This window comes from Aspergillus lentulus, assembly GCF_001445615.1.
Source record: "Aspergillus lentulus DNA, contig: Alt04, strain: IFM 54703, whole genome shotgun sequence".
In the NCBI taxonomy this organism is placed as follows: domain Eukaryota; kingdom Fungi; phylum Ascomycota; class Eurotiomycetes; order Eurotiales; family Aspergillaceae; genus Aspergillus; species Aspergillus lentulus.
Genome location: NW_028322122.1, coordinates 4,067,819 through 4,095,683, shown reverse-complemented (window position 1 = coordinate 4,095,683; position 27,865 = coordinate 4,067,819). Strand labels below are relative to the sequence as shown.

The 27,865-nt window shown below is 48.0% G+C and overlaps 6 protein-coding genes across 6 annotated transcripts; 3 read left to right on the top strand and 3 right to left on the bottom strand.

Annotated features, from left to right (window-relative positions):
• Positions 1 to 241: 241 nt before the first annotated feature.
• Positions 242 to 3,184, top strand: ALT_2610 (5'-methylthioadenosine/S-adenosylhomocysteine nucleosidase family protein; the record flags this gene model as incomplete). The annotated part of the gene is made up of 4 exons (XM_089599380.1): positions 242 to 305; positions 1,078 to 1,715; positions 1,797 to 2,242; positions 2,293 to 3,184. 4 exons carry the CDS (start codon positions 242 to 244, stop codon positions 3,182 to 3,184), a joined length of 2,040 nt encoding a protein of 679 aa, XP_089456526.1.
• Positions 3,185 to 5,291: 2,107 nt separating this feature from the next.
• ALT_2609 (uncharacterized protein) lies at positions 5,292 to 5,852 on the bottom strand (the record flags this gene model as incomplete). The annotated part of the gene is made up of 1 exon (XM_033561202.2): positions 5,292 to 5,852. The coding sequence occupies one exon, from the start codon at positions 5,850 to 5,852 to the stop codon at positions 5,292 to 5,294; it is 561 nt and encodes a 186-aa protein (XP_033417093.2).
• A 1,932-nt stretch (positions 5,853 to 7,784) lies between these two features.
• On the bottom strand, positions 7,785 to 11,320 carry ALT_2608 (glycoside hydrolase family 71 protein; the record flags this gene model as incomplete). The annotated part of the gene is made up of 6 exons (XM_089599379.1): positions 7,785 to 7,885; positions 7,947 to 8,024; positions 8,094 to 8,999; positions 9,073 to 9,345; positions 9,403 to 11,158; positions 11,216 to 11,320. 6 exons carry the CDS (start codon positions 11,318 to 11,320, stop codon positions 7,785 to 7,787), a joined length of 3,219 nt encoding a protein of 1,072 aa, XP_089456525.1.
• A 2,878-nt stretch (positions 11,321 to 14,198) lies between these two features.
• On the top strand, positions 14,199 to 15,341 carry ALT_2607 (uncharacterized protein; the record flags this gene model as incomplete). Its single annotated transcript, XM_033561204.2, has 2 exons — positions 14,199 to 14,684; positions 14,742 to 15,341. The coding sequence occupies 2 exons, from the start codon at positions 14,199 to 14,201 to the stop codon at positions 15,339 to 15,341; spliced, it is 1,086 nt and encodes a 361-aa protein (XP_033417095.2).
• A 433-nt stretch (positions 15,342 to 15,774) lies between these two features.
• ALT_2606 (uncharacterized protein) lies at positions 15,775 to 16,974 on the top strand (the record flags this gene model as incomplete). Its single annotated transcript, XM_033561205.2, has 1 exon — positions 15,775 to 16,974. One exon carries the CDS (start codon positions 15,775 to 15,777, stop codon positions 16,972 to 16,974), a length of 1,200 nt encoding a protein of 399 aa, XP_033417096.2.
• Positions 16,975 to 24,475: 7,501 nt separating this feature from the next.
• On the bottom strand, positions 24,476 to 26,133 carry ALT_2605 (putative FAD-dependent oxygenase; the record flags this gene model as incomplete). Its single annotated transcript, XM_033561206.2, has 3 exons — positions 24,476 to 25,111; positions 25,165 to 25,776; positions 25,858 to 26,133. 3 exons carry the CDS (start codon positions 26,131 to 26,133, stop codon positions 24,476 to 24,478), a joined length of 1,524 nt encoding a protein of 507 aa, XP_033417097.2.
• Between the last annotated feature and the right edge of the window lie 1,732 nt (positions 26,134 to 27,865).

Sequence of the window (27,865 nt, the reverse complement as noted above, 5' to 3'; positions counted from 1 at the left end):
ATATCTGTCCTAGCTTCGGTGTTATTGAGCAAGCCCGGCCCCGAGCCCGAAGACCGAGCCCGATGTCATAGCCGCCACATGCTTATGCAGGCCACACGGTAAGATCCAGTGTGATTTGTTTTCATGATCGGCGAGCCTCATATTGTCTATCATTACCCTCTGACCCCCCGTTACCGCACCTGAGTGCATTATATCCTTGTCCGAGAAGGGCTGGGTTGTTACCGCGGAGTACCTATCTACAATGCCCTTACGAACGGCACGACTGCTCGTCCTATGGTATCTGACTGAGGTCACGTCTGAACTCGGTTAGCTGAATGACGTAAAATGCATCTATGAATATCTCAGCTGCATCTCATTGAAGCATCGACAGAGGACTTGCACGAACGGAGTTAGGACGCCGGACTAGCGTTCCATAGAGTGTGGCTTAGTCGCTCACCTTTGGATCGGTTTTGGGCTGCTACGTATAGAGCGATTCATCATGCAGCAACCATAATCTTCCAGGTCATGAGACAGATTCTCATCTGTATCATCTGTCGGATCTTCATAGCTGCAGAAAAATAAGGTCCACGGCCAACATATGTGTGCTGTTTTCATTTTCTGGGACCCCACCTCCCCTATAGTCTACTCCCAGGTGTTTGCCTGCTACAGCTAGATGCAAACGCCCAGAATGTCGGTTAGTATCGATATGATTAAAGCTGTTTGCAGAAACGGCGCAAATATTCATAATCCTAAAGCCTTTCTGAAACCCTTGTATAAAGTACACTAGACCACTTTTGGCGAATTTGTTCCGAAAAGCCTTCTACAGCCTTACAGGTCTCTTATACTGCATACAAGGCTGTATCTTGTCTCATTAAGATTATATAATCTGAACCCCGCTCACAGGCGACGCGGCGACTCCACGGGCGCTTATTGCAGAACATACGGAGTACCCAAAGGTCCTGAGTCGAAACCGTCGATCTTGATCAGTCCCAAATTCGAGTGTCGTCTAGCTACTATCGCATATCTAGGTACAAGCTTGTTCGAGATATGTTCAAACTCTCTCCCTCAGCTGCGCATGCTGCCAACCGGTCCGCCCAGAAGGCCGTGATGGCTTCGAGATCGCTATAATCTGCGCATTAACTATTGAGCGCGATCCCATCGAGGCGCTTTTGGACGAGGAGTATGAGACTGATGCTTTCTCTTATGGGAAAGCTGATGGAGATCTTAATAGCTATACCACAGGTCGATTAGCCAACCATCATGTGGTCATTGTGTACATGCCAGAAGTCGGCATAACTAGCGCTGCAGCAGTTGTTGCCAATCTCCGATCCAGTTTTAGGAGGATCAAGATTGGCATCCTCGCGGGTATATGTGGCGGTGTTCCGAAAACGTCAAGCGAAGCAGAGATCGTCCTGGGGGATGTCATTATCAGCACATCAGTAATTCAATTCGACAATGGCAAGCAGTATCCCAATAAATTCATCCGGAAGCACACTCTTGGGCGATCAAATCCCGAAATTGATTCTTTTGCTGGGAAGCTCTCAAGCACTCACCGTCGAACAAGAATCAGAGATAAGATTAGTCATTTCTCTTCCCAGCTATGGGACAAAGACGAATTCCGCGACTCAAGTTACCCTGGACCAATGAGCGATATTCTGTACCCAGCTGAATATCGTCATAAACACCGACAGCAGCCATGCGGCGTGTGCGATGGCTGTGTCAATCAGAATGATGAAGTTTGTGAAATAGCTCTGCGCAGCACTTGCAGAGACTTAGGTTGTGGCATTGAGACACAGATAACACGCGACCGTATACAGGCAGCAAAGGGTATTGCTCCCAACGGAAGCCGGACAACTGAGGCAGATATTCAAGAGGCGAGAAAGCCTCGTATTCACTTTGGTCCGATAGCGTGCAGTAACCAAGTGATGAAGAGCGCCCAACACCGGGACAAAATAGCCGGAGAAGAGAAAGTGATTGCTTTTGAGATGGAGGGTGCTGGTACATGGGATTATGTACCAACCCTTGTGATCAAGAGCGTGGCTGATTATGCAGACTGTCACAAATCAAAGGAATGGCAAGGATATGCAGCAATCACGGCAGCGGCATGTACAAAGGCGGTCCTGGCCGAATGGAGAAGTACGGACTCGGTCACCGAATATCGCACAACTGAGACCCTTATCGCGTTTGAGAGACTTGATCCAGTCAATCACCAGGAAACACGAACTTCCCGGGAGAGTGTGGCCCATGGACCCGGATATTACATGTAAGTTCATTACCACATTTGTGGCATATCTGACCGATTCCAACTCCCAGTTCTACCAAAGACGCAGATGCTTCGTTTCAAGAAATTCAAGGTAGAAGCCGGGCAGCGATTAGTCAGTGCAATGAGGAGATACAGAGGAGTCAACGACAACGTGAGAGTCAATCAACACAGATGAGGAACCTCGATGTTGAGATTACAACCATTGGTCAAGCCTTTTTCGTACTCCTTGGCGCTGTGTCTCCAGTGGGCAGCCTTCTTGTTACTGCATTCATGAAGTACATGAAGGTTCTCTTAGGCTCAAGTAGGATCCTGGGCGCGATGACCGAGGCGACAGAATCCTCTTTGCAGTCACTCCTAGTCTCTGAGGGAGAGGCTGAAGTTGTCAAGGAGGCTGTTATTGAAGAGGTTGGATGGCTAGAAAAAGTGGCAATGCTGGATCACCACAATTTCGAAATTGACAATTCCCTCTCCCATGGAGATTTCGAATATTCGCTCCTTGAGGGTGTGTCTATCAGAAAAGAAGCTGATGATTCAGATATTTCGAGTCGCCAGGCCCAGGGCAAGGCTCTCCATGGCACGGATACGCAAGCCAGCCGAGACGACAGCAACTTAATCCACATTTCGGCGAGAAAACTGTCACATCAAGAGGGCCACGTTGCTTTCAGGTCAGACCAAACATCTGTGCAGCCCAGGTTTGACCCCAAGGCAAACCAGGACACGCATGATGAGACCAAGACGATTCCACATTGTGATAAAATCGCCATTCTTCAAGAGGCGCACAGCCAGCTAGCGGGGTGCCTAGAGCAGATAAAAGTCGAGATTGCAGCTAATGAACATGCTCTGGAAGCCGAGAAGAGGAGGATTTTAGAGCTAGAGAGGGAGGTTGAAAGACTCAACAAAGAAAGAAACAGCCGTTGGTTCAACTGGTGTGTGATTCTGTAACATCACAACGGCCTGACTTTATGATACAGACAGGACTGCTGGGCATTTATGGGCAGTCATAGGCAAACACACGCGGCTAGGGGACAGCAGTAGTAATAATGAGCCCCTGCCCAGGCGAGCACTGAGATGGGAAACAGTCTGTGGGGGAAATAACATAGTACAGCATCGATACAACATTGATACAACACCATGACCAGCTCTAGGGCTGTTTAAGCACCATCTACCGGCCTACAAGAAGGTGCCCTTGCTCTTCTATTCTTTATATATACCTCTTTCCTTTGTTTGCAAAGTACGACTTGTTAATTTTAGTTACTTTTATAATGCCTTAGGTGTATCTAGGCTTCTTAGGAGAATGTTAGCTTATAGGAGGCGACTCTCCCGGCATAGCAGCCCCTAGAGAAGGGCCGCTGTATGGGTATAGAAACTACTACTACTACCACTACTACTGTTGTTGTTGTCGTCGTTGCTCTGGTGTTTTGGCTAGATGCTGTAGCTAGAAGAAGAGCGTGATGGCAATATAAGAGACGGCCAGTTTGCTTGTCGATGTCATCATGCTGATGACTAACCTGTACAAAGCTTGCAAGAGAACTGAGGCTGCATGCTTGACTTATGTTTTCTTGAAGAAGAGCGTCTGGCAATGCCTAGAATGGTCACAGGCATAATTTTGCATCATAGCTTGAGATATGATAATTTCCATGTACCCCTCGCACCTAACACGCGGGGAAAAAAGAAGAACCGCCACATGACTGAGGTCTAGAATACAATTGGGCAACCGGTTTCAATTCACGGTTGCTTGGAGCCATGCGATGCTTAGTTCGGTACTATACCTTTCCGTTTGCGAGACAGGTTTACATGGCCAAAGCCAGAAAATTAGATGACACGGCAGTTCCAAATTGGTACAGTTATTATATAATGCGAAGTGAGATGTGATTATGATCCTTGATCATCTGAAACACAGAATTTAGATATAGAAGCCCATATGAACTGTGCAACGAACGACGCGACAGTCAGGTCAGACCTTCTCAGGACACAAAGTGCTCATAGAGCATCCCCTTTCCAACTCCTTCAATAGCTGCCCCAGATCCTGGGTATTTTGAATTTTATGATCTAACCATTGCCTCCAGTACGGCTCGGCTGCGACTTTCTCCATCCAGCTCGACCATTTCTGGACAGTGCTAATTGCGTCCTCCAGGGAGACATGAAACCATTCCTTGTGCTTGCGCAGGCAAGCATAACAGTCCACCGTTACTTGGTGCTCTTGAAGCTGCGCGTGGCACAAGGCCTCGAGTAGTTTAGGGTTTTTAATTATATTGCTTATATTTGTCAGGATAGGATAAATTCCTATCGGCTTCCTGTTGCAGATGAAGGCAATTTCTTCGAATCTCTTCTGAACCATGAAGCTTGTATAACCAATCTTCACGAAGCCTGGGTTTCCCTCAACTTCATACACATAAATATGTCCCTCCGGCGGTCCTGACTTGGGCTTCAACACTGTCAAAATACATTTGACAGAAATTGGACTACCTTGGTCGACATACCTAAATAGAGATTTGTCATACCCTGTATGCCAGACGGGTCAGTGAAATGCCTCCGTAGGGAATTTAGCAGATTATTATCACCTCTCTGCTCAATATTTGGAAGGTCGTAGATGTCATCTCCAATAAGATGCTTGGGATAGACAATCTTTATTGCGGCTGGGTCTGTTGAAATTGACTCGGCTAATTTGTTCGAAGGGCGGATTGCTTGAATTTGAGATATCCAATTCTTGACTTGCGTTGGCATTTCGTGTTCTCTATGAAGAGGGCAGAAGACGTATTGCCCTAGTGCTTCAGCGTACGCCTGAAGTTTGGTATCGTTGGAATACACATCCAGCGCGATTATCTTCTTTATTATTACTAATTAGCTTAAGAGTATCTTGAAGCTATTAACTATCTTTCTCTTTATTAGGGCTTACTAGTCCTTATTTAAAAGATATTATGTTGAACTTGACTTTATGAATTTGGGTCATGATGGAAAGAAAGGTAAAACAATCAAAATTAACTTTTATCCATTCATCCTTCTCCTGAGTTCTGCTAAGCACCCATTCCTACTTGGCCAGACTGATCCGTCAGTTACCCTTTGGCGAATGTGCATCTTCCTCATTTTCATCAACAGTATGCATAGCCTGGTTTGAAGGGCTGCGGCGTCCCACTCCTCTCCCTGCCCCCCTGCCACAACCACCACGGACGACGCCGCACCCTCTGCCGCGTTGGGCCGAACGGGGAAGCATTTCATCTTCTTCATTGATTGTCTCTCGACGAACAGCACGTCTTAAAACACGTCCACCACGGGGGTTTCCCCCTCTTCCTCTTCCTCTGCCCTGTGGTGTACGGGGGCGATTAACAGGAACTTCTGGTAAGACACTTGCGGATGGCGAAAATGACATATCCTCTGACTCTTGTTGAGCATCTGCTTCATGATATGTCCCCTCAAGCGCAGTAGGAACAGTGGCAGAGTCAGGTTGGCCTGGATTTCTGACAGCTAATGCGCCATCAGGGCTTGCTGTTGCTTGCCCAAGGTTGCCAGAGGCCAGGAGAGCCAGACCACTGCCGCCGATCAGAGCCTTTTTAAGAGAAATACCAGGTTTCGCTACTCTTGGCTGCTCATCATGATGATTGGAAGAGGGCATTATTGACGTAGATTGTAGTACTTCCCTCGCGGAAAGCAAGACTGGGCCGGTTCTTTTTCGAGAGTGGATCTTGGTTAGACCTTGGGGTTTGTTTTTAATTGCTAAGAGAAGAGAGTTGAGAAGTGCCAAGTGGATGAAAGTTACGGGTAATTGATTTTAGATATAAATACATCTCGACCTACACATCTTTTTAGATGATCAAATCAAGGAGGTCATACTACCAGGGTACATCTAGACTGTAGATCGATGAGAGCGGTGCGTCATATCCTTCTACTATGAGGGAAGCTGATCACAGGCTGAAGATTTAGCGCATGGTTACATCATCCATAAGTGATTATACATACCGCAAACGGAATTTTCAGACTGATTACTTAGCCTGATAATGCTATAGATTTGCCTAGAACAACAGGAGTATGATAATTATTCTGCCAATAATATTTAAGTCCAAAATCACCTTGTAGTGAACTATGTAATCTCCTTTGAGGCACCTTTAATAACCTTTCTGATACTGTATGTTAACTAAACCCTAAATCCTAATGACAAGTAGCTGTTAGGACACCAACACAGCCTGCACTAGTGCAGGGCGGGTATGACAGATTACTAATTGATCCCAGAGGGATCATTGAGCATGCTAGAGAAATGCTTAATCAAGATAGGATTCTACATGAAAATACTTTAGAAGTTTAGTAGTACATAACTGATAAACTGAACAGCTCAACAGCCTAATGAACATCATATTATCATGTGACTGCTACGCTAGAAAATAGAGATTACTAAGGTAAGGGCCCTAAGGGGTATAATATCTACTCTATAATCCACTTCCTTAGTACTCTAGGCGTAGCAATAGGAGTTATGAGTAGAGTTACATTCAGTAATCAGTCTGAGTTTGGGCGAGTTGAACTCAAGTTTGAACTGAACTGCTGCAATTTTGAGTCTAAATTAGAAATCAGAACCAATAATATTACCCTAGGCTTTTAAGTTAATTATATAGCTAAGCTAGTAGCAGCCTAATAGCCTATACACCTCCACTAGCCTACTCCTAGTAATTAACAGTTACTACTAAGATAGTTAGTTATAGTAATAATATAGGACCCAGAATTTTATAATTATAGTCCTCTTACAAAGTTATATCATTAGGGGGAACAGTACCAACTAGTAGAGTTTAGTAAACTGTAAACCTAAAGAAAATATTAATCTAAGTAGATAGCATCCTACTATTCTACTACTCCACACCTACTAGAGTTTATAGTATCTTCTTATAATTTACATATATTTCACAAGGAGCATAAGGGCATGGGAAAAAAGTTGTATCAGTCTATCAGACCAGCAAACTCTTCATCTGCTAGGTCATCCGAAGGGCGTCGGTCAGGATCTAGTAAATTTAGTAATAGTTCTGGAAATGGGGTGTATTGTTAACAATAATTGTATGGTAAATGTATATACGCGGAATGCACAAGAATGAAGGTCTGATTCTTCCAAGCTAGCTATCTAACCTAGTATTTATATATGATTAATGCCATTTCGGTAAGGACAGTATAAAACGACGTAAAGTCTCTGACTCTCTGCAATTGGCGTGTTGAAACCATAGCGGAATCGAGCAATCCGATTGGTTAAACCGGAGAGAATCTACACTACTCTGATAGCGGTCAGTATGGTTGACAGATATAAATACACAGGCTGTGTAGGCGATACCAAGAATTTTGTTTTAAATAGGGCCCCATCTGTCCCGCTTTCTCTGCGACCTCTTTCTCATTTATGGTCTCGTCATGGATCCCTTCTCAACATTCCCACGTGAGGTAATAGTGTCCATCCTTGAATTTTGTGCCGACTTTGCTAGCTTAGATGGCTTGCTCAGAGCGTCCGCCCAAGCGGATCAAGTGTTTGGCGTGAATATGCGTAACCACCCATTTGAACCTAAACCAGGGATACCATCTATACCGGTGGTTGCTCCACTATAATCCTCCATGTCATACAATCCCGATAGAAGCTTCCACCCGCCTTCCAATAGTCATGTCCATTCGCAGCCGTGTCACCTAGTTTATATGTCAGTATTGTCTACCAAGGCCCGGGAAGCTACAAAGCAGGGAGACCTACAGTTGTTGATAACCGTGCTGAATCGTTCTATACATGTTTGAACCCCCTTTTCGCGTTCTTCTCCTCTTCCATCCATAACTGTGGGTGGGAGGCAGTTGGGTTCGCCTGAATATTCGATTTCGTAATGGAAATCAGGCCTAGTAGTACCTCTGTAAGCGTAGGAGCTATATTTCTTGAAACGGGTGAAATCTTGGTATGTCTGCCGGCAAGCGGCACTGGCCGCAGCATTGATCTGATCAAGAGTCGCGAAATGATCGCGATCTCCCTGCGTGTGACCGTTGTTCTCTGAGTAACACGTCAGGATTCCCAGATCTACATTGTGTGTTTGTACTGGCCGTTCCGTGCTCGTGGTTGTCGTCGGCTTCGGCTGAACAGTAGTGATCTTATCATGATCGGTTGTGGTAACGAGGGCCGTCACAGCGCCACCATCTTGACCCTGATCCTCATCGGGATCAACGACGTAACAAGTGGCATCAGCGGTTGTGGTGGCCGACGCAGTAGCCCGACATCCAGTATGGACATTACTGCTAGTCGTCGTGCAGGAAGTTGATGTGGAGTCAATAGTCTTGCAAGAGACCCAGACATCGGTGGCAGTCACAATCTCACCGTCACAGTCATCCTCATCAGGATCCTCATTGTTTGGATCCGCGGGTCCTGGATTGGGGTTTGGAAGAGGGTTTGGATCGTTGGCCGCGGCGAACCCACCACCGCCACAGTTCGTGAAACAGGGACCATCACAGAAAATCCGTGACAGACAAGGCTTGTCGCATTTTGCTTTATCGACACATCGAGGTCCACTCTTCTTGTCTGCAGCGGACGTGTATATCACCGGCTTGATATCATTGTCCTTTGCCCGAGTGGAGCTCCAGGGGTAAGGGGGAATAGTGACAGATCGAGTCACAACCGGATGAGTCACACCAGTCTGTGACAGTGGATTGGGATCATCTGTGATCACGACCGTCTGAGGAGGGATCCGCATCATCGGATAGATAGTAGTGTTAGAGACATTCGATGGGATAGTAACTGGCCAAATTGGCAACACAGTCACAACGACTAGAAGACAAGAGATTCGTCAGTTCTCGGACATTCAGTTCAGAAAAAGTATGAAAAATTCACTGTCACCTACTTGGAGGAACATCTACTACGGTGGTTTGCAAGATGTGCGTTATGGCGTTCGTGGTTATGACCTTGCCATCGGATAACGTCGTCACTGTTGGAGTTTCCCATGCCACGTTGAGCACTGTGGGATAGCCACCATCAAATGTGATACGCGTGGGTGTGGGAAGAGTAGTCGGTGGCAGTACCAAGACACAGTCCGATCCACAGCTCACCGCGGGATGCTCGTTGGCCCAAATCCCAGAGTCAATGATGACTTGCTCAAACTCCGAGCCATCACCATCTGATCCATCATCGCCTGAGTCAATCTTGCATGCGCCAGCGGGGCAATAACCTCGACTGCAGGTGAAGTCACAGAGGTCTTTCAGACGCTCATATTGCCACGGATCATCTGTGTCAGGGACACCTTTGACATCTTTGGGGGCCGGTGGAGCGACCAGAGGGCCAGTTTCAACGCAAGAGCATGACTTGGACGGACAGAAACTGAAGGCGCAAGAAAAGCTACATAAGCCAGCCAGGTTTCCCATGCCTGAGCCTTTAACACAGGCAGGAGGATTAAAGGGAGAGCTCGTGGGTATGTACGCTGGCTTCTGCTCAAGGGAGCAGGCTTGAGATGGGCAGTAGCCATAATTGCAGGAGAAGTCACATAAACCAGCATAGTTAGCATCTCCATTGGCCGGATATCCTTTGTCCCCAGTGGCCTTTGGGAGCTTTTTCTGCTTGCCCATGGCAGTACAGTAGCAGGCTCCGATAGGACAATAGCCGTACTTGCACGTAAAAGCGCAAATGCCAGCAAAGTTTCCAACACCAGATCCAGCAACACAAGTTTGCTCGGAGAGCGACAGGTCTGGGGAAACTGCAGAGATTGAACTGGCCTTTGCGCCACCAACCCAAGCATTGAAATTCAACAGACCGTTGGAGCAGACGGTGGTCAGGGCTGGGCCTTTAACACTAACAATTTTCTCATCCCGTGACACTGTAACGATGACTTCTCCAAGGAGGTGCACATTAAATGGGAAGCTTCCATGGTATAGGCCCACACCGCCATCTGGCTCAGAATCCCAACTGCCCTCAAACTCAAGGCCACCAATGCTGACGGTGATGGTGGCATTGGAGGCCAGCAGTGCTGTGAAAAAAATCCTGTTCTCGAAAACAGAAGATGGACTTAATTCAATTTGTAGCTGGCTGGCTGTGTTTCCAGTGGTACCTCCGTCCGAGCATCTGGAAGTTGGCTGCCTCCGATACCACATCACAACACTCTCTTCCTTAATTGATGGTTTGCCGGATTTGTAAAGGTCGATGGCATATGGCAGCTGAAGTCTCCAAGCATCGTGTGGCATATCAATCACGTAATTGTATGGTGCCTTGCCTGTGCCAAAAGCCACATATGCCTTATCGTTCAAAGGACCGATATAGTGCGATTCTCCGTAGTCATTCCATGAGATGATCTCAACCCATTCAGGTTGGATGTAAGATACTTGAATCCATCGGTCATACCACAGATCATCTGAACGCCAGGCCCAGTTTTTGTTGTACCCGGGCATGTTCGTATAGAACCATGGAGAAACGGGCATCATGTAGGGCTTTCCAGCCTCCGCCAGGTATTGAAGATAAGAAGCATCAACGTAGGTGTTCATTTTTCTGTCTCCCCATGGCCAAGCTGCCCAGGAGAACAGACCATCGGCAACTCCTCCGCTAAGCTGCAGTGCTGGTTTGGCACCCAGGGAAGACCAATCGGGCACAAAGAAACAACCCGTTTCTGCCTTGATCGTAACCCAGTCATCTGAGTTTGCCGGCCCTTCAAAAGTTGACACAAACGGCTTGTTGTTGTGGCGGAAATGAGCAGAACTAGAGGAGTATTGCTTCAAAAGCCTTGTGACCTCGGAGAGTGGCCACGGTCCATTCCCAGCGTAGTCAAATGAGAAGAACAACTTGAAGCCAAGACTTTCAGCAGCGGCAAAGGCATCAGCAATGGACTTGTCGTTCGTGGCCTCTCCATGTGCAATGTTGAGAGCGAAGGCATCGATATGAGCATCCTGAGCAAGGGAGATATCGTTCTTCCAGTCGGATACTGTATATCTGGCTGTATTGCCTACCTGTTTTCCATTAGTTTCATACGAAAATGTCATCGTGGGCGAATAGGGACTAATTACCATGAAATGAGCAAAGACAGCTTTTGCAGAGGCTTGTAAAGCCAGGAAGGAGGCTGCCAGGAACACCACGAGGAACCTCGTGAACTGTCCTTTGTCGGACATCATGATGGTAAAGGAGGGAATCCAGAGAGAAATCAGGTGGCCTACTCTTCAGTGCCAAACAGGAGACTTCCATACAGCCTTCTTATAGGCAAGTGCATAGAACATTTGCCATACCTATGATAGCGTATCATTCTTGGGAGCTTTCATCAAACCCACTCAGCTTAGGTACCTAGGTAAGAGGCCTCCCACAAAAGCTCTAGCTTCACGATCCGAAGAGAATTGTACCATATGTTGTAGCTGGTGGGTCTCCGATGTCTTGCGCGATGAGCACAAATTATTCCTTAGCTTCCTGAAGGTGATTACTACGTTGAGATTCGTTCCGATATTCGAACTGGCACTACACGATAGTGACGAGGGTTTTTTTTTTTTCATAAGAGTCCCCTACTAGAACGGGAGTAATGCATCGCAATGGTGAAGTATCAAATGATAGCTACTTCCAACAATCCTGAGGTGATCCATGATGTATTGATTAGTGCCCTTCGTTAGTGGCCCTTGTCCAGCTGTTCAGATAACTGGCCAATGTAACCTAAGCCGGTGCGCCAAGGCGCCAGGACGCAAAAACTTTGCTTTCGTTATGAGGGGTGGTCAGCGAAATCATTTATTGTTGGGGCACGTTGTCGCTGATGCCCCTTTCACCGGGCAATGGCGCCAGATCCAGTTTAGCCTTTCATCTCACTTCGGTGCCCTTATCCACCTGCACCGTCGCTTTTGGAGAGGGTTCCTACGGAGCCACTAAAAGGTTTCTATATCTTCCGGACGAAAATCCCCAGAAGTATCATACTAAAAAATTGTATTTTATTCGTCGCAGAGTCTAAGCTTCATGGCTTGTTACTCTCATTGCTATGTAAGAGTGAGCATATGGGTTATGTCCACTGTTGACACTCATTCACAATCTTCTCATCAGTGAGGTACATACGTCTCGGGGTATACAATAGTCATCAGGCGCAAATCCAAGATATGTTTCTCACTTAGACCCCATAAATGACTCTCGATTGTGAACTACTTAAGAAGATTCATATTGACCAGGCCCACTACTGAGTACGGCGAAGCCTCTGAGACGGTCATCGTTATCGAAATACTGTACATCGCTACGTTCTTATCCATGTGAATCTGAGACATCTGTAGATTGGGTTGAGGGAAATAGTTCGACTCGAGGCTGCAAAGTGCAAATGGAACGCTAGCTAAGTTGAATGCTAATGTGCATTGATCATGACCTGACCCTTGCAGTCATCTGTCGCCTCTTGGCATTTCCAATTAATTTGCAAAGCCGACTGGAACGGACTTGTACCTGACATCTAGACAATGTGTAATCTGCGATCTTGTGCTTGGTGTACAGAATAATTAGCCTTTGTCTATCAATACGGTAGGGTTTTGAAATTGCCTATCGACCCAATCAAGTCCTATTTCATGATCCGCACTTTATAGCTGTCTCCGAGATGTTTGAAAGGACACATTTTGGCGGAATATTTCCAGTACATTATGCTCACATTGTATACTGAGGCTCTTCGTCATTTGAACTTACCGCGTCACATGAATCGACACGACGTATATATCTACACTTTTACTGAATTGAAGGTATCTCCCAGCATCAAAACTCAAAATCCCGCAGGATGATTTGCCTCATAGAGTTGATCGGCGCTCAACTGGGATCTTGGTGGCCGTTGGTCCGTGGCAGACTAGCAGTCAGGGGCTCAGGGCTGAGGCGCCGAAGGTAGGCCGATTGGCTGAAGGGCATGGCTAATATACCCGCGCGGATTCACGCTCGGTTACAGTAGAAAGGTGGAGACTAAGAAACGGATGAACATGCATGTCATTCAATAGCTTATTATTCCTTTCGCTAGTCAACACGAATGGTGTATGTACAATGTACTCCATGCATATATCCATGAATTCAATCCACCTCCCGCGGAAATTGCTCGTTGCCAAGCAGTGGAGAAAACCAATTTCCATCAGAATTGTGGCCGGCGATGAGTGCAATACGGCCCCAAGCCATGGCCTATCCACATTCTCTCAAACTGTGAGAGGTCCAATGCTCTTTCCCTTTACGGCAGTAGGTACTATGATGAGTTAGTGCGGCTGTTCGCAAGCTAAATGCTCTTCTGCTCTTATGAACCTGAAAGACATCACTAACTACAATGGCGCTAGCACTACCAGCCTCCAGGAGATTCACATAAGCTAGCTGGACCTAGCTATGACCAAACTTTGGCCAGGACGCTACCGAAATAGTTTACCACAGCAGAGTGCAACTCTACAACAGCCCCGATCTTGGCGCTTCGTTTTCGCCTTTCTATACTCCGTGTAGTGTAATCAGAGTCGACCCATTGTTTATAATCAATTTGTCGACACGGGGGGCCTAGATCACTGCACAACGCATCCTGGGCTCCGCGACTGAGATTTGAGAATAGCGCTATACTCGCGTCCCGCACAGGAAATTAAAGCGGAGATGATACCTGGCCTGCTCTTCGACGACTCTTCGAAATGGACTTGATATGGAGATTATCAAGTACTTTGACCTAGCGCCGGAAGAAAGACCATATCAGGATTTTGAGGTTTTGCCTCCACTGGTATTGCCTAGCTTGCTCAGATGTCTTCATGCTAGGCATGGGCTGAGGTCGTACCGTCATTTTCGGCGGAACTACAGTACAGTCTCTCGTTCTGCTGCCTATCCACAGAAACCTTGTCTCGGACTCGATGGGTGGGCTAGCTCCGCGCTTGCTGAATTTGCTGACCTGGGTAGATGCGCAGAAGCCTCGGGACTCCTCGGAGCACCTTTCAATGTGATTAATATAAACCTCTCAACGACAATGAATCTACAAGATAGTTTCCTTTCAATTATCGTTACAGGAGGGATAGTCCGTCAGAACTAAGGTTGTGATTCAAGATGGCGAGAAGATTGCTTCTTCGTGCATTGACTTTCCTTGCTGTCTGTCTCTTGATCTTTGTTCAAGTCTCAGCCCGTTCTGTTCCGCACACACGCGCAGAGTCTCTGGTTGATTCTGCGGACTGGCTCCATCATTCCAAATCTTCGAATATCTCTCTGCACCCTCGCGCAGACGACAAACCACCCCCCTTGACATGGGATAAGGCGGTTCAAAATGGAAAGGGCCACATGTGCAACTGTGAACGTCTAGAAACGCCCCCTCATCCAAAGACTGGAGAGCCAAAGCCAGTTTGGACAGGAGACGACCTCGATATGTATTGGACCCCTCAGGACTACTATATTGGAGACGCCCGCGAGACCGAAACGACGATAAGCCTACGTAACGCCTTCAGTGCGCTTAAACTATCTACAACCTTTCCCCCAAATAAGGGATTCGTCTTGTATCAAGATTCGGACTGGACCGGGAAAGACGGAAAACGATATCTTGTACCTTTTCCCTTTACTGATTCATACCACGCTGAAGATCACTAAACTCTTTTTTAGGCAACTTACGGGCACTATTCCGGCATAATGAACCCCGCCGACGGCTTCGTTGTGGCCGAGCAGAGTTTCAGCCCCTGGGAAGAGACCAAAAATGACTCTCCTCGGCGACAGCCACCGTTGACCCAATGGTCTGATGTGACATTCCTTACCTGGGCACGGTTTGCTCAAAACCCGAAGGAGCTCATAAACCTCAAGTATTTCTTCCGAAATCACATTATAAATGACGACACGAAAAATATTATCAACGAAGCTCTCAGACGAACCGGCCAGAGTCTATCTGAGTGGCCAGGGGTCGAGTTTTCAATGACTTCAGACGAAGGGAAAGCGATTCTGGGGACACCCAACGGAGGCGGAGTAGCTTGGTTTATTGTCGATCACAAAAAAGAACTTGGAGTGAAGACTGTGGAATCGGTAACGGTCTTCAAAACGCCTGGCAAAGATGCGGAAGGGAATAATGAAGACTGGTATCAGGCTATGTTTACAATCGTGCCGGGCACGGGCAAGAAGAAGGGCAAGGGCAAGGGCAAGGGCAAGGGCAAGGGCAATGGCAAGAGAGATAGTTCCGGGTTAGATGAGGGTCTCTGGGAGTATCAGAGCTGAACGGCGCTCACTGATCTTCCAAGTTAGCCGGGACCCGGAGAGCCAAAATATAGGGATACCTGGGTTGACGAGAGACAGGATGCTGAATGGATTTACCTATCAATTTCAGAACGTCCTGTGGCACACTGCACTGCTCTGGACATTTGACTTGTTTGCTTGTGCTGCTCATCTATAAGAAAAAAAGTCCCAACAAGAGTTAAATCTGGCGGAATGGGCTTGGTTGATAAGTTATATGTACTTGAAGGACTTTTTTAAAGAGAAATCTTGTGGGAGTGGGAATGTGGGACAGTTGGTACCATGACAGACGCTAATTGCCGTAGTACTAGTTACCACCTCTCGATAACTGCAACACCGCAGAGGGCCAAGAATTTTGGTTTAAATTGGGCTCTATCTCCCTATCTCTCCCACTTTTCTCCATGATCGCTCACTCACCATGGATCCCTTCTCAACATTCCCGCCTGAGGTAATAGTGTCCATCCTTGAATTTTGTGCCGACTTTGCTAGCTTAGATGGCTTGCTCAGAACGTCCACCCGAGCGGATCAAGTGTTTGGCGTGTATTACAAGACCATCACTGAGCGGGTCATGAAGAATTGTCCGATTCTCTCCCATGGGCTACAGTACGAATTTCGCAACATCGTACTCCTCGAATCAGATGCAACATTTACTCCCTCGAGCCTGCCAGAGCTACTAGATGGCGCTTACACAACATCTATTGTGCCGCTTTCTCTCCCCACCGACAGTTCTTTTGGAGCCGTGCGAAAAGCCATCAGTATAGCGGCGAGTATCTGTCACGCTGCTTCTGCTTGCATTCATATTCTTTTGGATCGTCTTATGATTGCAGCGCCTCGCCGTGTGGTTGGCTCAACCAGCAATTCCGTTGAATGGATACAGGGAAGATTATCTGAGCCCCCAAGCGAACCCATCCGGATTACATATCATCCTCCTTCCTGGGCTGAAACATATCGAACACATCGCATTCTATGGACGCTTGCAACATTCAGTAGCGTTTTGCACGCGGCAAACACACGATGGGACTGGTCTCTAGAGGACAAAATCTCTTTCACTGAGCGCTATGTCAAAGAATGCTGGCTGAAATGGCGTCTCCAAGAACTCCAAACGATCGCGGAGTGCTTGGCTGTCATTTATCCTAGCGAGACAATATCCCTCGACAACCGTTTCCCTTTTCTGGTGACCATTCCTTCATTAGAAAAATCGCCCTCAACTGCTCCGGCACGTTTAATCTTACCCACCCCTTCAAAGAATCCAGCCGCGGATCAAGACTGGGAACAGATTTATTGGCGCGCCGGAAGACAAAATGGCGCTGTAGGCACGTATCGCAACCATCTCCGCTTTCATCAGTATGTCATGCATCCTCTGAAATATGTGGATTTCCAGGCCTTTCGACGCCTTGGAATCCCAATATGGGATAACTGGCGACTGTATCTAATTGGGTTGATCAACCGGCCAAGAGATATATGTCCGGACAGTTCTGTTTTTGATGATCTGCCGCAGGGATTCGAAAACTCGTCTCCGTCCAGCAAACTTTTCACATGGTGGAGCTTAGCAACAAAGGAGGACATTGATGAGAAGTTTGTCCCTGAGCATTCACCAGATTGGTCTTTTTCTTTGTGACTCCTTTTCTTGCGCCGTGGCCTATGTGGAGTGATGAGAAGGCCAGGGTTCATAAAGCACTGGCAGTGCGATGTTGGCAAAGATTTACTGCGGTCGGGATACATAAAACTATTAGCCTGGTACAGCTAAATGTAAGTAAAGCGCTACAAGCATCAGAATTACACAGCAACTAGTAGGGGTATGCCCTCCTTGCGTGCCACTCACAGCCTGGCGGCCGCGCCTACATCAGATCTATCTTCTTATCTAAGGAGGACGCCATCTGAAATGCAGCCAAAGATTTGCTGCTGATCATATTACAATCACCACCAGCTGGGGGCGAAAGTCGTGGTGCCATGATGGCGCGTCATATTGCTAATGAACTTAATGAGGTGGCCAGAGCCGCAACGAGGTAGTTCTGGGACGGCTTGGGCCCAGAATCGAACCGGCAACCCAGGACCCCTTCTGCGATAGAAAAGCATAATTAGTCATATTGGGGTTATGCCATGCATGCACGTTCGGTCACAGCCTCGCGCTTAGGACTTATTTTACCCCGCTTCAGCTCGCCATAAAAGCCTCACCTATGTTTCGAACTCGAATTCGTATTCTCAGATCGCCGCCGTGCTTATTTGTGTGGAGATACGTTTATGCTGCGTCTACCCTATGGAGTCGGCGGCGAGCGTCATCGCCATTATCCAATTGACGGGAAGTCTTGTGAACCTTTGCGGAGGCTATATTCGAGAGGTGAAGGATGCGCGAAGTGAAATCCTTAACCTACAGCGGGCGCTTACCGGCCTGCAAGACATACTTCAAAAACTGCAGGAAATCCTTCAAAATGATAAGAGCTTACCTACATCCTCACGACTTGTTACCAGTATTACCGATTGCTGCTCCGAACTCCAGGCCTTAGAAGCGAGTCTCGATCTTGGAAAGGGAAAAAGGCTGACGGGGAAAGTGGGATTACGAGCCTTGAAGTGGCCCCTCAAACGCACAGAGGTGGAGTGCGTAACGAAGAACCTTGAGAGATATAAATCTTCATTCCTCTTATCGCTACAGGTGGACCAGACGTAGGTTTATGCCTGACCATGCTCTAGCTCGGTGTGATTAACCAAACCGCACAGTTCTCTGATGGTCGGCGTGGTCCAGAATACCGATCGGATCAATCAACATATAGATCTTGAGAAGTTAGAAGGTGTGATAGAGGCAGAGTTCGAGTCGTTCTCCGATCGAGATGAAGTTGAATGCCTCCAGGGCACTAGAACCGAGCTTCTTCGGGAGATAATGGAATGGGCAACTTCGCCATCCTCGAGGAGCATTCTCTGGTTAAAGGGAATGGCCGGGACAGGGAAATCCACAATATCTCGGACTGTAGCAAGGTTATTAAAGAATACGGACCATCTGGGTGCCAGCTTCTTTTTTAAGAGGGGTGAAGGGGACCGAGGGAAAGCAATGAAGTTTTTTCCGACATTAATCAGGCAACTGATGCTCTGGAGCACTGACCTGGGGCCTGGTGTGAGAAAGGCACTTGATAATGACCCTGGTATTGCGTCGAAATCACTCAGGGAGCAATTCGAGAAATTACTCCTTCAACCACTGCTTAGTCTTGAGCAACCCAGACGACAATCTCAAACCGCTGTGATGGTAATCGATGCATTAGATGAATGTGAACATGATCAAGATATCCGAAACATAATACGGTTATTACCTCTTCTACAAAAAGCGGGATCAATTCGCCTTCGGATCTTCTTGACCAGCAGGCCTGAACTCCCAATCAGTCTTGGGTTTTCAGAGATCGGGGATCGGGCTTACCAGGACCTTGCTCTTCATGACATTCCAGAAAAAGTGACAGAACGCGACATCCATTTATTCCTACAAGACCGATTTGCGAAAATCAGACATGACAGAAATATCTCTCAAGATTGGCCTGGCGATTGCAAAATCCAAGAGCTCGTCAGGGTATGCGTTCCACTGTTCATCTCGGCTGCCACTGTGTGCCGCTACATTGAAAACTCAAGGTGGGAACCAAAATTGCGCCTCCAGGAGCTCCTAAAAGACCAATACAAATACATATCGAGAATGGATAAGATATACCTGCCAATTCTGTCGCGACTACTTGAGGATCAAGAAAGCAACGAGTCAGAGCAGCAGCAGCTCCTGCAGGAGTTCCAAGATATCGTGGGTGTTATTATACTTCTTGCGGTTCCACTTTCTATCAATACACTGTCTCGGTTCCTTGGGATAGGAGCAGACCAGATCAATAACCGGTTAGATTCATTCCGATCGGTTTTAAACCTTCCCTGTAACCGAGATCAGCCGGTTAGGATTCTACATCTGTCGTTTCGGGACTTCCTGGTCCGCTCTAGAATGAAGTTTCATGTGGACGAGCCAACCAAGCACAAGGAAATTGCTAGGCTCTGTCTCAAAGCAATGCAGACTCATCTACGGAAAGATATCTGCAATCTGTCAAGCCCTGGAGCGCATAGGGCAGAAATTAACCCCCAAGATATTCGCCAGTGTCTACCACCAGAATTACAATACTCTTGTCGCTACTGGATGCACCACCTCAAACAAAGCCACGACCTAGTCAACGAGTTAACCCAAGTTTTCGAGTTTCTTCGATCTCACTTCCTTCATTGGATTGAGGCAATGAGTCTTCTTGCTATCACCTCTGAAGCTGTTGAAATGATTCAGACATTACGGGTAATCGTGCAGGTAAATATCTACTGGTTTAATGGACTTGCGAATGCTGAAGAATATAGGATGTTAAAGCGCCTGAATTATCGGAACTCCTACATGATGCTTGCCGGTTTATTCTTAGAAACCGACAGATAGCTGACACTGCGCCCCTTCAGCTTTATTCATCGGCACTTATATTTGCCCCAGGAGACTCGATAGTCAGACGCTTATTCCAGGTTGAATTGTCAGGTTGGAAGAAGATACCACAAGTTGAGGTGACATGGAATGGAGAACTACAGACCCTTGAGGGCCATACTAGTTCAGTTTGTTGTGTTGTATTCTCACCAAACGGCCAGCTATTAGTGTCTGGATCCCAGGACAACACTATCAAACTGTGGGATCCTAATACTGGCGAACTGCACCAGACCCTGAGTGGACATTTAGATTCAGTTCGGTCTATTGTCTTCTCCCCTGACAGTCAGCTGTTGGCATCCGGCTCTCATGACAACAGTGTCAAATTATGGGATTCTGGAACTGGAGAGTTGTGTCAAACCTTCAAGGGTCATTCTGATTATATTTATTCAGTCGCCTTCTCCCCTAATGGGCACCTATTAGCATCTAGCTCTGTTGACAAGACTATCAAGCTCTGGAATCCTGCTACAGGCGAGCTGTGTCAGACTCTCTGGGGCCATTCTAGTACAGTTCTATCTCTTGCTTTTTCGCCCAGTGGAAAGCAGCTAGCATCTGGTTCTCATGATAACACTATTAAACTCTGGGATCCAAGCACAGGGGAGCTTCAGCAGACTCTTACAGGCCATGAAGGACCGATTCGTTCAATTGTCTTCTCATCCAATAACCGGGTGCTGGCATCTGGCTCTCATGATACAACCATCAGGCTCTGGAATCCCAAAACGGGAGAACTACGTCACAAATTGAAGGGCCATTCTAATTGGGTTTATTCACTTGCCTTCAACCACAGCGGGCAGCTGTTGGCATCTGGTTCCATCGATAACACCATCATGCTTTGGGATCCCAGTACGGGTAAGTTGTACCAGATCCTTGAAGGCCATTCAAATTCAGTTCTCGCTGTTACCTTCTCGCCCAACAACCAACTACTGGCATCTGGCTCACATGATAAAAGTATCAAGCTCTGGGACCTGAGCACACCAAAGTTACATAAATCTTTGAAGGGCCATTTGCATTGGGTCTGTTCTGTCGCTTTCTCACTTAATGGGCAGCTCCTGGCATCAAGCTCTGTTGATAATACCATTAAGCTCTGGGATCCTACCACGGGTCAGCTACGTCAGACCCTTGGAAGCCATTCCAGTTCGGTTTTTTCTGTTGCTTTCTCATTGGATGGTCAGCTATTAGCATCTGGCTCCCATGACAAAACTATTAATCTCTGGAATCTTAAGGAGGCCAAGGTGTGCTATATCCTTAAAGGACATTCCAGCTCTGTTGAGTCAGTTGCCTTCTCGCCTGACTCCCAGCTGCTGGCATCTGGTTCTGACGACAATACTATTAAGCTTTGGGATCTCCATAAGGGTGAGCTGCGCGAGACTCTTCATGGCCATTCTAATATGGTTATATCTGTTGCTTTTTCGCCTGACGGGAAGCTGCTGGCATCTGGCTCTCATGATAATACTGTCAAGCTTTGGGATATCCACAAGTGCAAGCTTTCTAAGACCATTAAGGGCCATTCTAGCTTTGTTTATTCTGTTGCCTTCTCATCAAATAGCCGGAGGCTAGCATCTTCCTCCAACGACAACACTGTCAAGATTTGGGATCCATACACCGGCGAGCTATGCCAGAGCCTAGAGGAGCACTCTAATTGGGCTTGGTCCCAAGGCATTATTGGGGTATCTATTTTGGAAAACCAGTGGATTTGTTGTCAGGGTAAGAGGATATTGTGGCTTCCTCAGGACTTCCGTCCAACTTGCTTGGCATCGGCAGGAGATATTCTTGCTCTTGGACATTTGTCGGGAAAAGTCTCATTTATCTCAAGAAGACACTTATCTCGATTAGAGGCTTAGAATGGAACAATGGGACATGCTTTGATGCGGTATCGGAATACACCTCCAAGAGGTCGCGCTTGAAAGACTCAACCGTACCCAATTGTCCCCATCGCAGATTACCCCGTTATAACAAGTCACTACCTTGGTTCAAGCCACCTCTCACAATGTTGGGACAGTGTCAAGGAGATTCGGTCTCCCTATCACAGACCGCGCAATCGTTCCAGAGCATCTTCGTTGTGATTGACGCCTTGGATGAGTACTATTCTTCAAACTCAGAAGAGCTGCAGGTCTTACTCTCGGCCTTATTTATATTTGAGAAAGATAAACCAATCAATATTCTTGCTACGTCTCGTCCTAACTCAGAGATTATGTCACAGTCCGAAGGATGCATTCAAGGGGAAATCCGCGCGCAAGACAACGATATCTTAAAATATGTAAACACAACGCTACCTACCTTGCTTCGGTCAAAGATCTCGCGGTATTCCAATGTCCAAGACGACGTTGTCGTGAGGTTATGAAGAGCGCAGAAGAAAAGTAAGCTACTAAAGCCCTGCCCCATAGATGGTTTATCTGAAGTCAACCGAGCTTTGATCTAGGTTCTTAATCGCCACATTGCACATGGACCACTTGAAGGAATATCTTAGAATGGGTGACCTCGAAGGAGCTCTCGATCACTTGCCCCGTGGGAGAACTGGACTGGGGAAAACATATAATCAGGCGATCGACAGAATAAAGTCTAAATCGGAACAGTGCTGCCAAATGGCAATGAGAGTTCTGTCTTGGTTTGCCTACTGCAAGCCAGCACTCTTTGGCAAGGAGCTTCAGCATGAGCTTGGGACTCGCTCTGGTCAAACGGATTTGGACCGCCAGTTCTTGCCGGACATTGACATTCTTGATTCAGTCTGCGCGGGCTTGGTTGTTTTCGACCGAAATACCGGACTAAGTCGCTTGGCTCACTACACAACGAAGCAGTATCTCTTGGGCCCCCCTTTACTTTGCGATTCAGAAGCAGAAATTGCCCAGACATCCATCACGTATCTTTCATTTGCGGCTTTCTCCAGTGGATGCTCTACAATCCGTACTGATCATGAGCGCCGGCAAGAACTTTATCCTCTTCATTATTATTGTGCGAACTATTGGCTAGCACATGCCTCAGCGGCTCTGGACACGTCGAAAGAATTAATGACGTCTATAATGGCATTTTTGGAGAAAGAATCAAATTTCCAGGAGCTTCGAGACATCATAGCACATTCTGCCCTACGTGATAGACCGGGTTGGGCAGAGCGGGTTACACCTTTCCTGTATCCATTGACGAAGTATCGATTGACGAAGGTACAGCTCCCAACTCATGGTGGTTTAACAAGCATAATTACGGAGTATATGCGTCAAAATCAGGATGTGGACATTCGAGACTCCAAAGGCAGCACGCCGCTTGCCTTTGCTGCTAAAGCCCGCCACCTTGACACTACCAGAGTTCTTCTCGAATCAAAGCGTGTTAATTCTGACTCGAAGGACAAGGACGACCGCACACCTCTATTACTTGCAGCGTTAACCCCCCATCGCGCCCGTCCCAACATACAGAACACATCCATTATCATACAACTTTTGCTTCAAAATGGGTGCTCATCCAAACACTACAGTGTGTGGCCAGACACCGCTCTTTTTCGTTGCGGCCAATGGGCATGATAGAATCGTCAAGCTTTTGCTTGACTGGCGTGCCAAACTAGACCACCAAGCCAAATTGGGGCAAAGACCCATTTTATGGGCGGCTAGTAAAGGGTTTGAGGCGAATATGGAAATACTTATTGAGATGGGTGCAAATGTGAATTGTTCCGACGACTCAAATCAATCACCGCTGCTTTGGGCTCTTGGGGGAGGCTGGAATACCGCAAGGAAAGAGATAACAAGAGGAGAAAGGCGTACAGTGCCGCGTGCTGTTTCAGTTAGCGGCATGGAGTCAGTGGTGATATTGTTGCTCCATCATGGCGCAGATCCAAATACCGCTAATAGAAATGGGCGAGGACATATACACTTTGGTGGACCGCCGTTACAACTCAAAACCTCTTGTGAAGCTGCTTTTGAAGGCAGGAACTGATCCGAACAAAAAGGATAAGTATGGCCGCACGCCCTTAATGGGCGCCACTGTCTGTGGACTGAGAAATACTGTGGTAGCACTACTAGAGGCTCCAGATATTGACCGAGACGCAACTGATGTCTTCGGTCGTACAGCTCTCATGGAAGCCACCACGAGAAGGCACCGTCGCATTGCAAAGCTTTTATCACGAGACCACAGGGACGATCCCGAGTGGGGTTCTTTCCATCCTGGCGATGATTTTGGGCCTCGTGGCAATGTAATCTGTGCTGTATGTCGAGCCTCGACTTTCCTCGAATGTGCGAATCGCTGCTCGATATGCAACTTTGCACAGTTTGATATCTGCGAGGAGTGCCGGAGGTTTGGCGCAATTTGCTTGGATGACACACACCAGTTGGTCAAGCAAGAGAAAAGTTGAAGTCGGCTTGATAATCTCTGGATCTTGGAAGGATGCTTTATGGCCCAGAGATTAGGGAAACGGTGGGATGAAGTAGAGTCTGAGTCAATGAGACTAGAATGGTGTCCGGTCTCCGAATCTATTATACCTGAGTTGGTCATGGGGAAGCACTATGTATCTAACTTTTTTTACAGTTAGTTACGATGTACGATCTCGAGGAGAATTGGGACACTCTACTTGAATTGTTTGTACCTATCCACTGAAGCAATACTTCATCTATTACTATACTAAAACGTCCGCAATAAAGTCTGTACAATGATTCCAAATAACCTCCTCATGACCGCCCTAAGCAATCGGGCCAAAAAAGCTAAACTTGCCTGCCGGGTCATACTTCTTCTTCAAAGCCCGCAGACGGTCCTGGCGCCACTGCTCACTGCCGTACCACTGACTCGGCGTCTCATCGCCATAGGCATAGTTGACATACGCGCCAATCTCCTTCAGCCCACTAGCCTGGAAGAGGATCTGACGAAGCTGGTTACCCAGCTGCGCGGCGTCATTGTCGCGCTCCGGCCCGGCAGGCGCGTAGGTGATCAGCGGGGCGGCAAGGAGGTTCTCATTCCGAAAGGCAAAGGCGCTGGACTTGCTGTTGATGGCGCGGACACCTTGCATGGAGTAGCCCTCGAACATGAAGATGGAGTTGTTGAACGCCGAGGACCCGCGGGTGGCGGCGGCAAAGATGTCGTATGCCTTCTTCTGGGCGGGGACGTTGTACCCTTCGAGATAGATGGGGAAGCGAGGGTTGACGAGTCCGGCCTTTTGGCATGGCGGGGAGGTTGTGGCGATGCCGGTCCATCCGGCGAGGTCAGTGTAGCTTCCTCCGATAGATTCGGCGGATAGCGGACCGATGTCGTGGAAGGGCTTAGTGTAGGCTGGGTCAACTGTCTTTACTCCTTCCTGGATGATGTAGAATAGGATGACGGGCTAGAGGTTGTGAGATAAGGCAACAACTTGTGGATAGGGTATATAATACTTACGTCGTTCGGGTCAGCGGTGGGGATGTTGAGCCAGTACGACCAGTTGATGAGATCCACGGGCTGAGTGCCGTTCTTGAGGAGGTGCTCGTTGGCAGCCTGGTAGACAGCCTCGACTTTATCGCCGCTGAAGATGAGCGTGTCAATTGCCCAGTCGGCGTGCTGGATATCATAGATCTTGGTGGTCACAGAAGTCACAATGCCAAAGTTATGGCCTGCTCCATTTAGAGCCCACCAGAGATCGGATCTCGCATCAATCGTCTTCAGGCTGCCGTTGGCCAGGACGATATTGGCTGAGACGAACTGATCTGCAACCAGTCCATGATGTCCCTGAAGCCATCCATGTCCGCCACCAAGGGCAGGTCCCAGATAGCTGACGCACTCGCATGTTCCCGTCACCGTCTGCTTTCCCGCCGCCCAAAGCTGGTCGGTGACGGTTTTGGAGATGGTGCCGCCGCCAATCTTGGCTGTTTTCCCATCCTTGGAGATCTCCACGCTGCTCAACTGGTTGAGGTAGATCTCGATGCCATGGTCCATCCTGCCAAGGGTGGTAATGGCTCCATGCACGCCATTGTACGCCAGAAAAGGCAAGTTTTTCTTGTTGGCGTATTTCACCTATCACCAGTTAGCGATCCATACCCATTATCAATGGGAAAAAAAAAATGAGAGAGAATAGTAGAGGCAAGGACGACACACCGTCTCAACGACATCGTTCTCCGTCCCGGGAACCACGACAACGTTGACTTTGGGAGCATCGAGAACAGACCATCGTGTGGACGCCTGTTCAAACTCAGTCGATCCAGGGAAGTAGATCTTGCCAGTACTCGACAGCCTTCCTCCCAGCTCCTGCAAGTCAGCATCTCCGCGTGGACAGATGCCTCCAAGATCACAGGCAACGGGCACTGATAAGCAGGATGCGGGTACAGCCGAGGCTGCGATGGCTGCGACAGCCTCAATTTTGAGCCAACGCATTGGACGGGCAGCAAGAAGAAAGTTTCCCTCGAAACAGAGAGAGGGAAAATGAGAAGGATTTCAGATAAAGAGAGATGCACAATTGATTGGTCTCGATCGAGCGCCTAGGTTACATTATGTACAGGGGCATGTCGCATTTTAACCCCTCGTTCGGGATAGAGTACATCCTTGGCTATTGCAGGTGGCATGAGGGCGCAGGTACCAATTAATCAGAGTTCATTTAACGGGCGCAAGGGATTGGTGAACCCATCATAAACCCTGTCGCATCCCTGCTAGGCTGCTTCTAGGCGCTGGAGAACCTAACGAGATCGGGTATCGTCATAGACCGGATCCTGGCCACTGATCCGTATAGCTCCGACGCCCTGCCAGCATTAGATGAACTCGGCAATGACCACGACCGGCATACGAGGGGGCCGAAAATATACTTTTTTCTATTTTCCTGGTCTTGTTGTTCGATAATATCTTTCGCCTATTTTTTTATTCTTGTCGTACATAGGAAAGCTAAGTCCGATGTTGTTACTCTACGCTCTCGTCAATCCGCCAGTTGGCCATGCTGGCCCGGACGCTTTGTTTCTCTAATGTCGACCGACTCTGCCGCAGATGAAGCTGCTCAGGCAGCCTTATACAAGTCCACGGTTGAGCACTGGACGCTGTATGCAGTTGGCGTTACGGTGACCCTGCTCCGGACGTACTCCCGGGTGAGAGCCGTGGGGTTCAGACACCTGCAAGCCGAAGACTTGCTTGTGTGGGTTGGAATTGTTCGTGAAACACCCGTGGATATGGGTCAATCAGTTGCTAATGCCTATTTCGACCAGGTATTCTACACGGCGCAGACGGCTCTTGCGTACAGCGTGAGTCATGTCGCGCATGGCCTTGCGAATAACGGCTTCACCGACGCTCAACGGGCTGCACTGTCCCCTGATGGTCCAGAATACCGAGCGGCGTATGTCTAGACTCGAAGAGTACACAGGTGCGACCGAGCTCACACGTATACAGGGTAATTGGGTCGAAAATTCAAGTCGCTGGGTGGACTACATATTCGGTGTTGATGTGGTCACTCAAGTTGTCCATGCTGGCCTTCTACCTTCGACTTACAGTAAGACTACAAGGACTTCTTTCTATTGCAATTGGTACTCATGCGCTCGACAGGACGGTCTTAGCCAGCGGTATCGCAATCCCATCTACGTTGGGTTCGGCCTTGTCATCGGAACATTCCTCGTCAGCATAATCACCATCTTCGCGGCTTGCCGGCCATTCCACAAGTACTGGCAGATCAACCCAGATCCTGGCAGTAAGTTCGCACCATTGCGGCCTCATCCGATCAATCGTTCTCTGACAATTCCCCTTGTAGATGTCTGCCAGGCCGCCATATCCAGGCCGATCATCTGGGCCTCCTTTGCATCCAACGTGTCGACCGATATCTACCTCATCTTAATCCCCATCCCCATGCTCTGGAAATCCCGCCTAAAACTCATGAAAAAGATCGCCGCGACCGTCGTCTTCGGCGCCGGGCTGTTCGTGCTCGTGTGCGCTATCCTGAAGAGCGTGTTTGTCTTGGTGGTAAGTCGTGATGTCACATTTGCCACCCCCAGCCGGGAGCTAACACGCATACCCGCAGGACCCCGTCGATGGCGCACAGCTGGCCGGCGAATGGGGAAATAGGGAGGCCTTCGTCGCAGTGGTTACTACCAACCTTCCCATGGTCTTTCATCTCTTTCGATCCTGGCTCTCG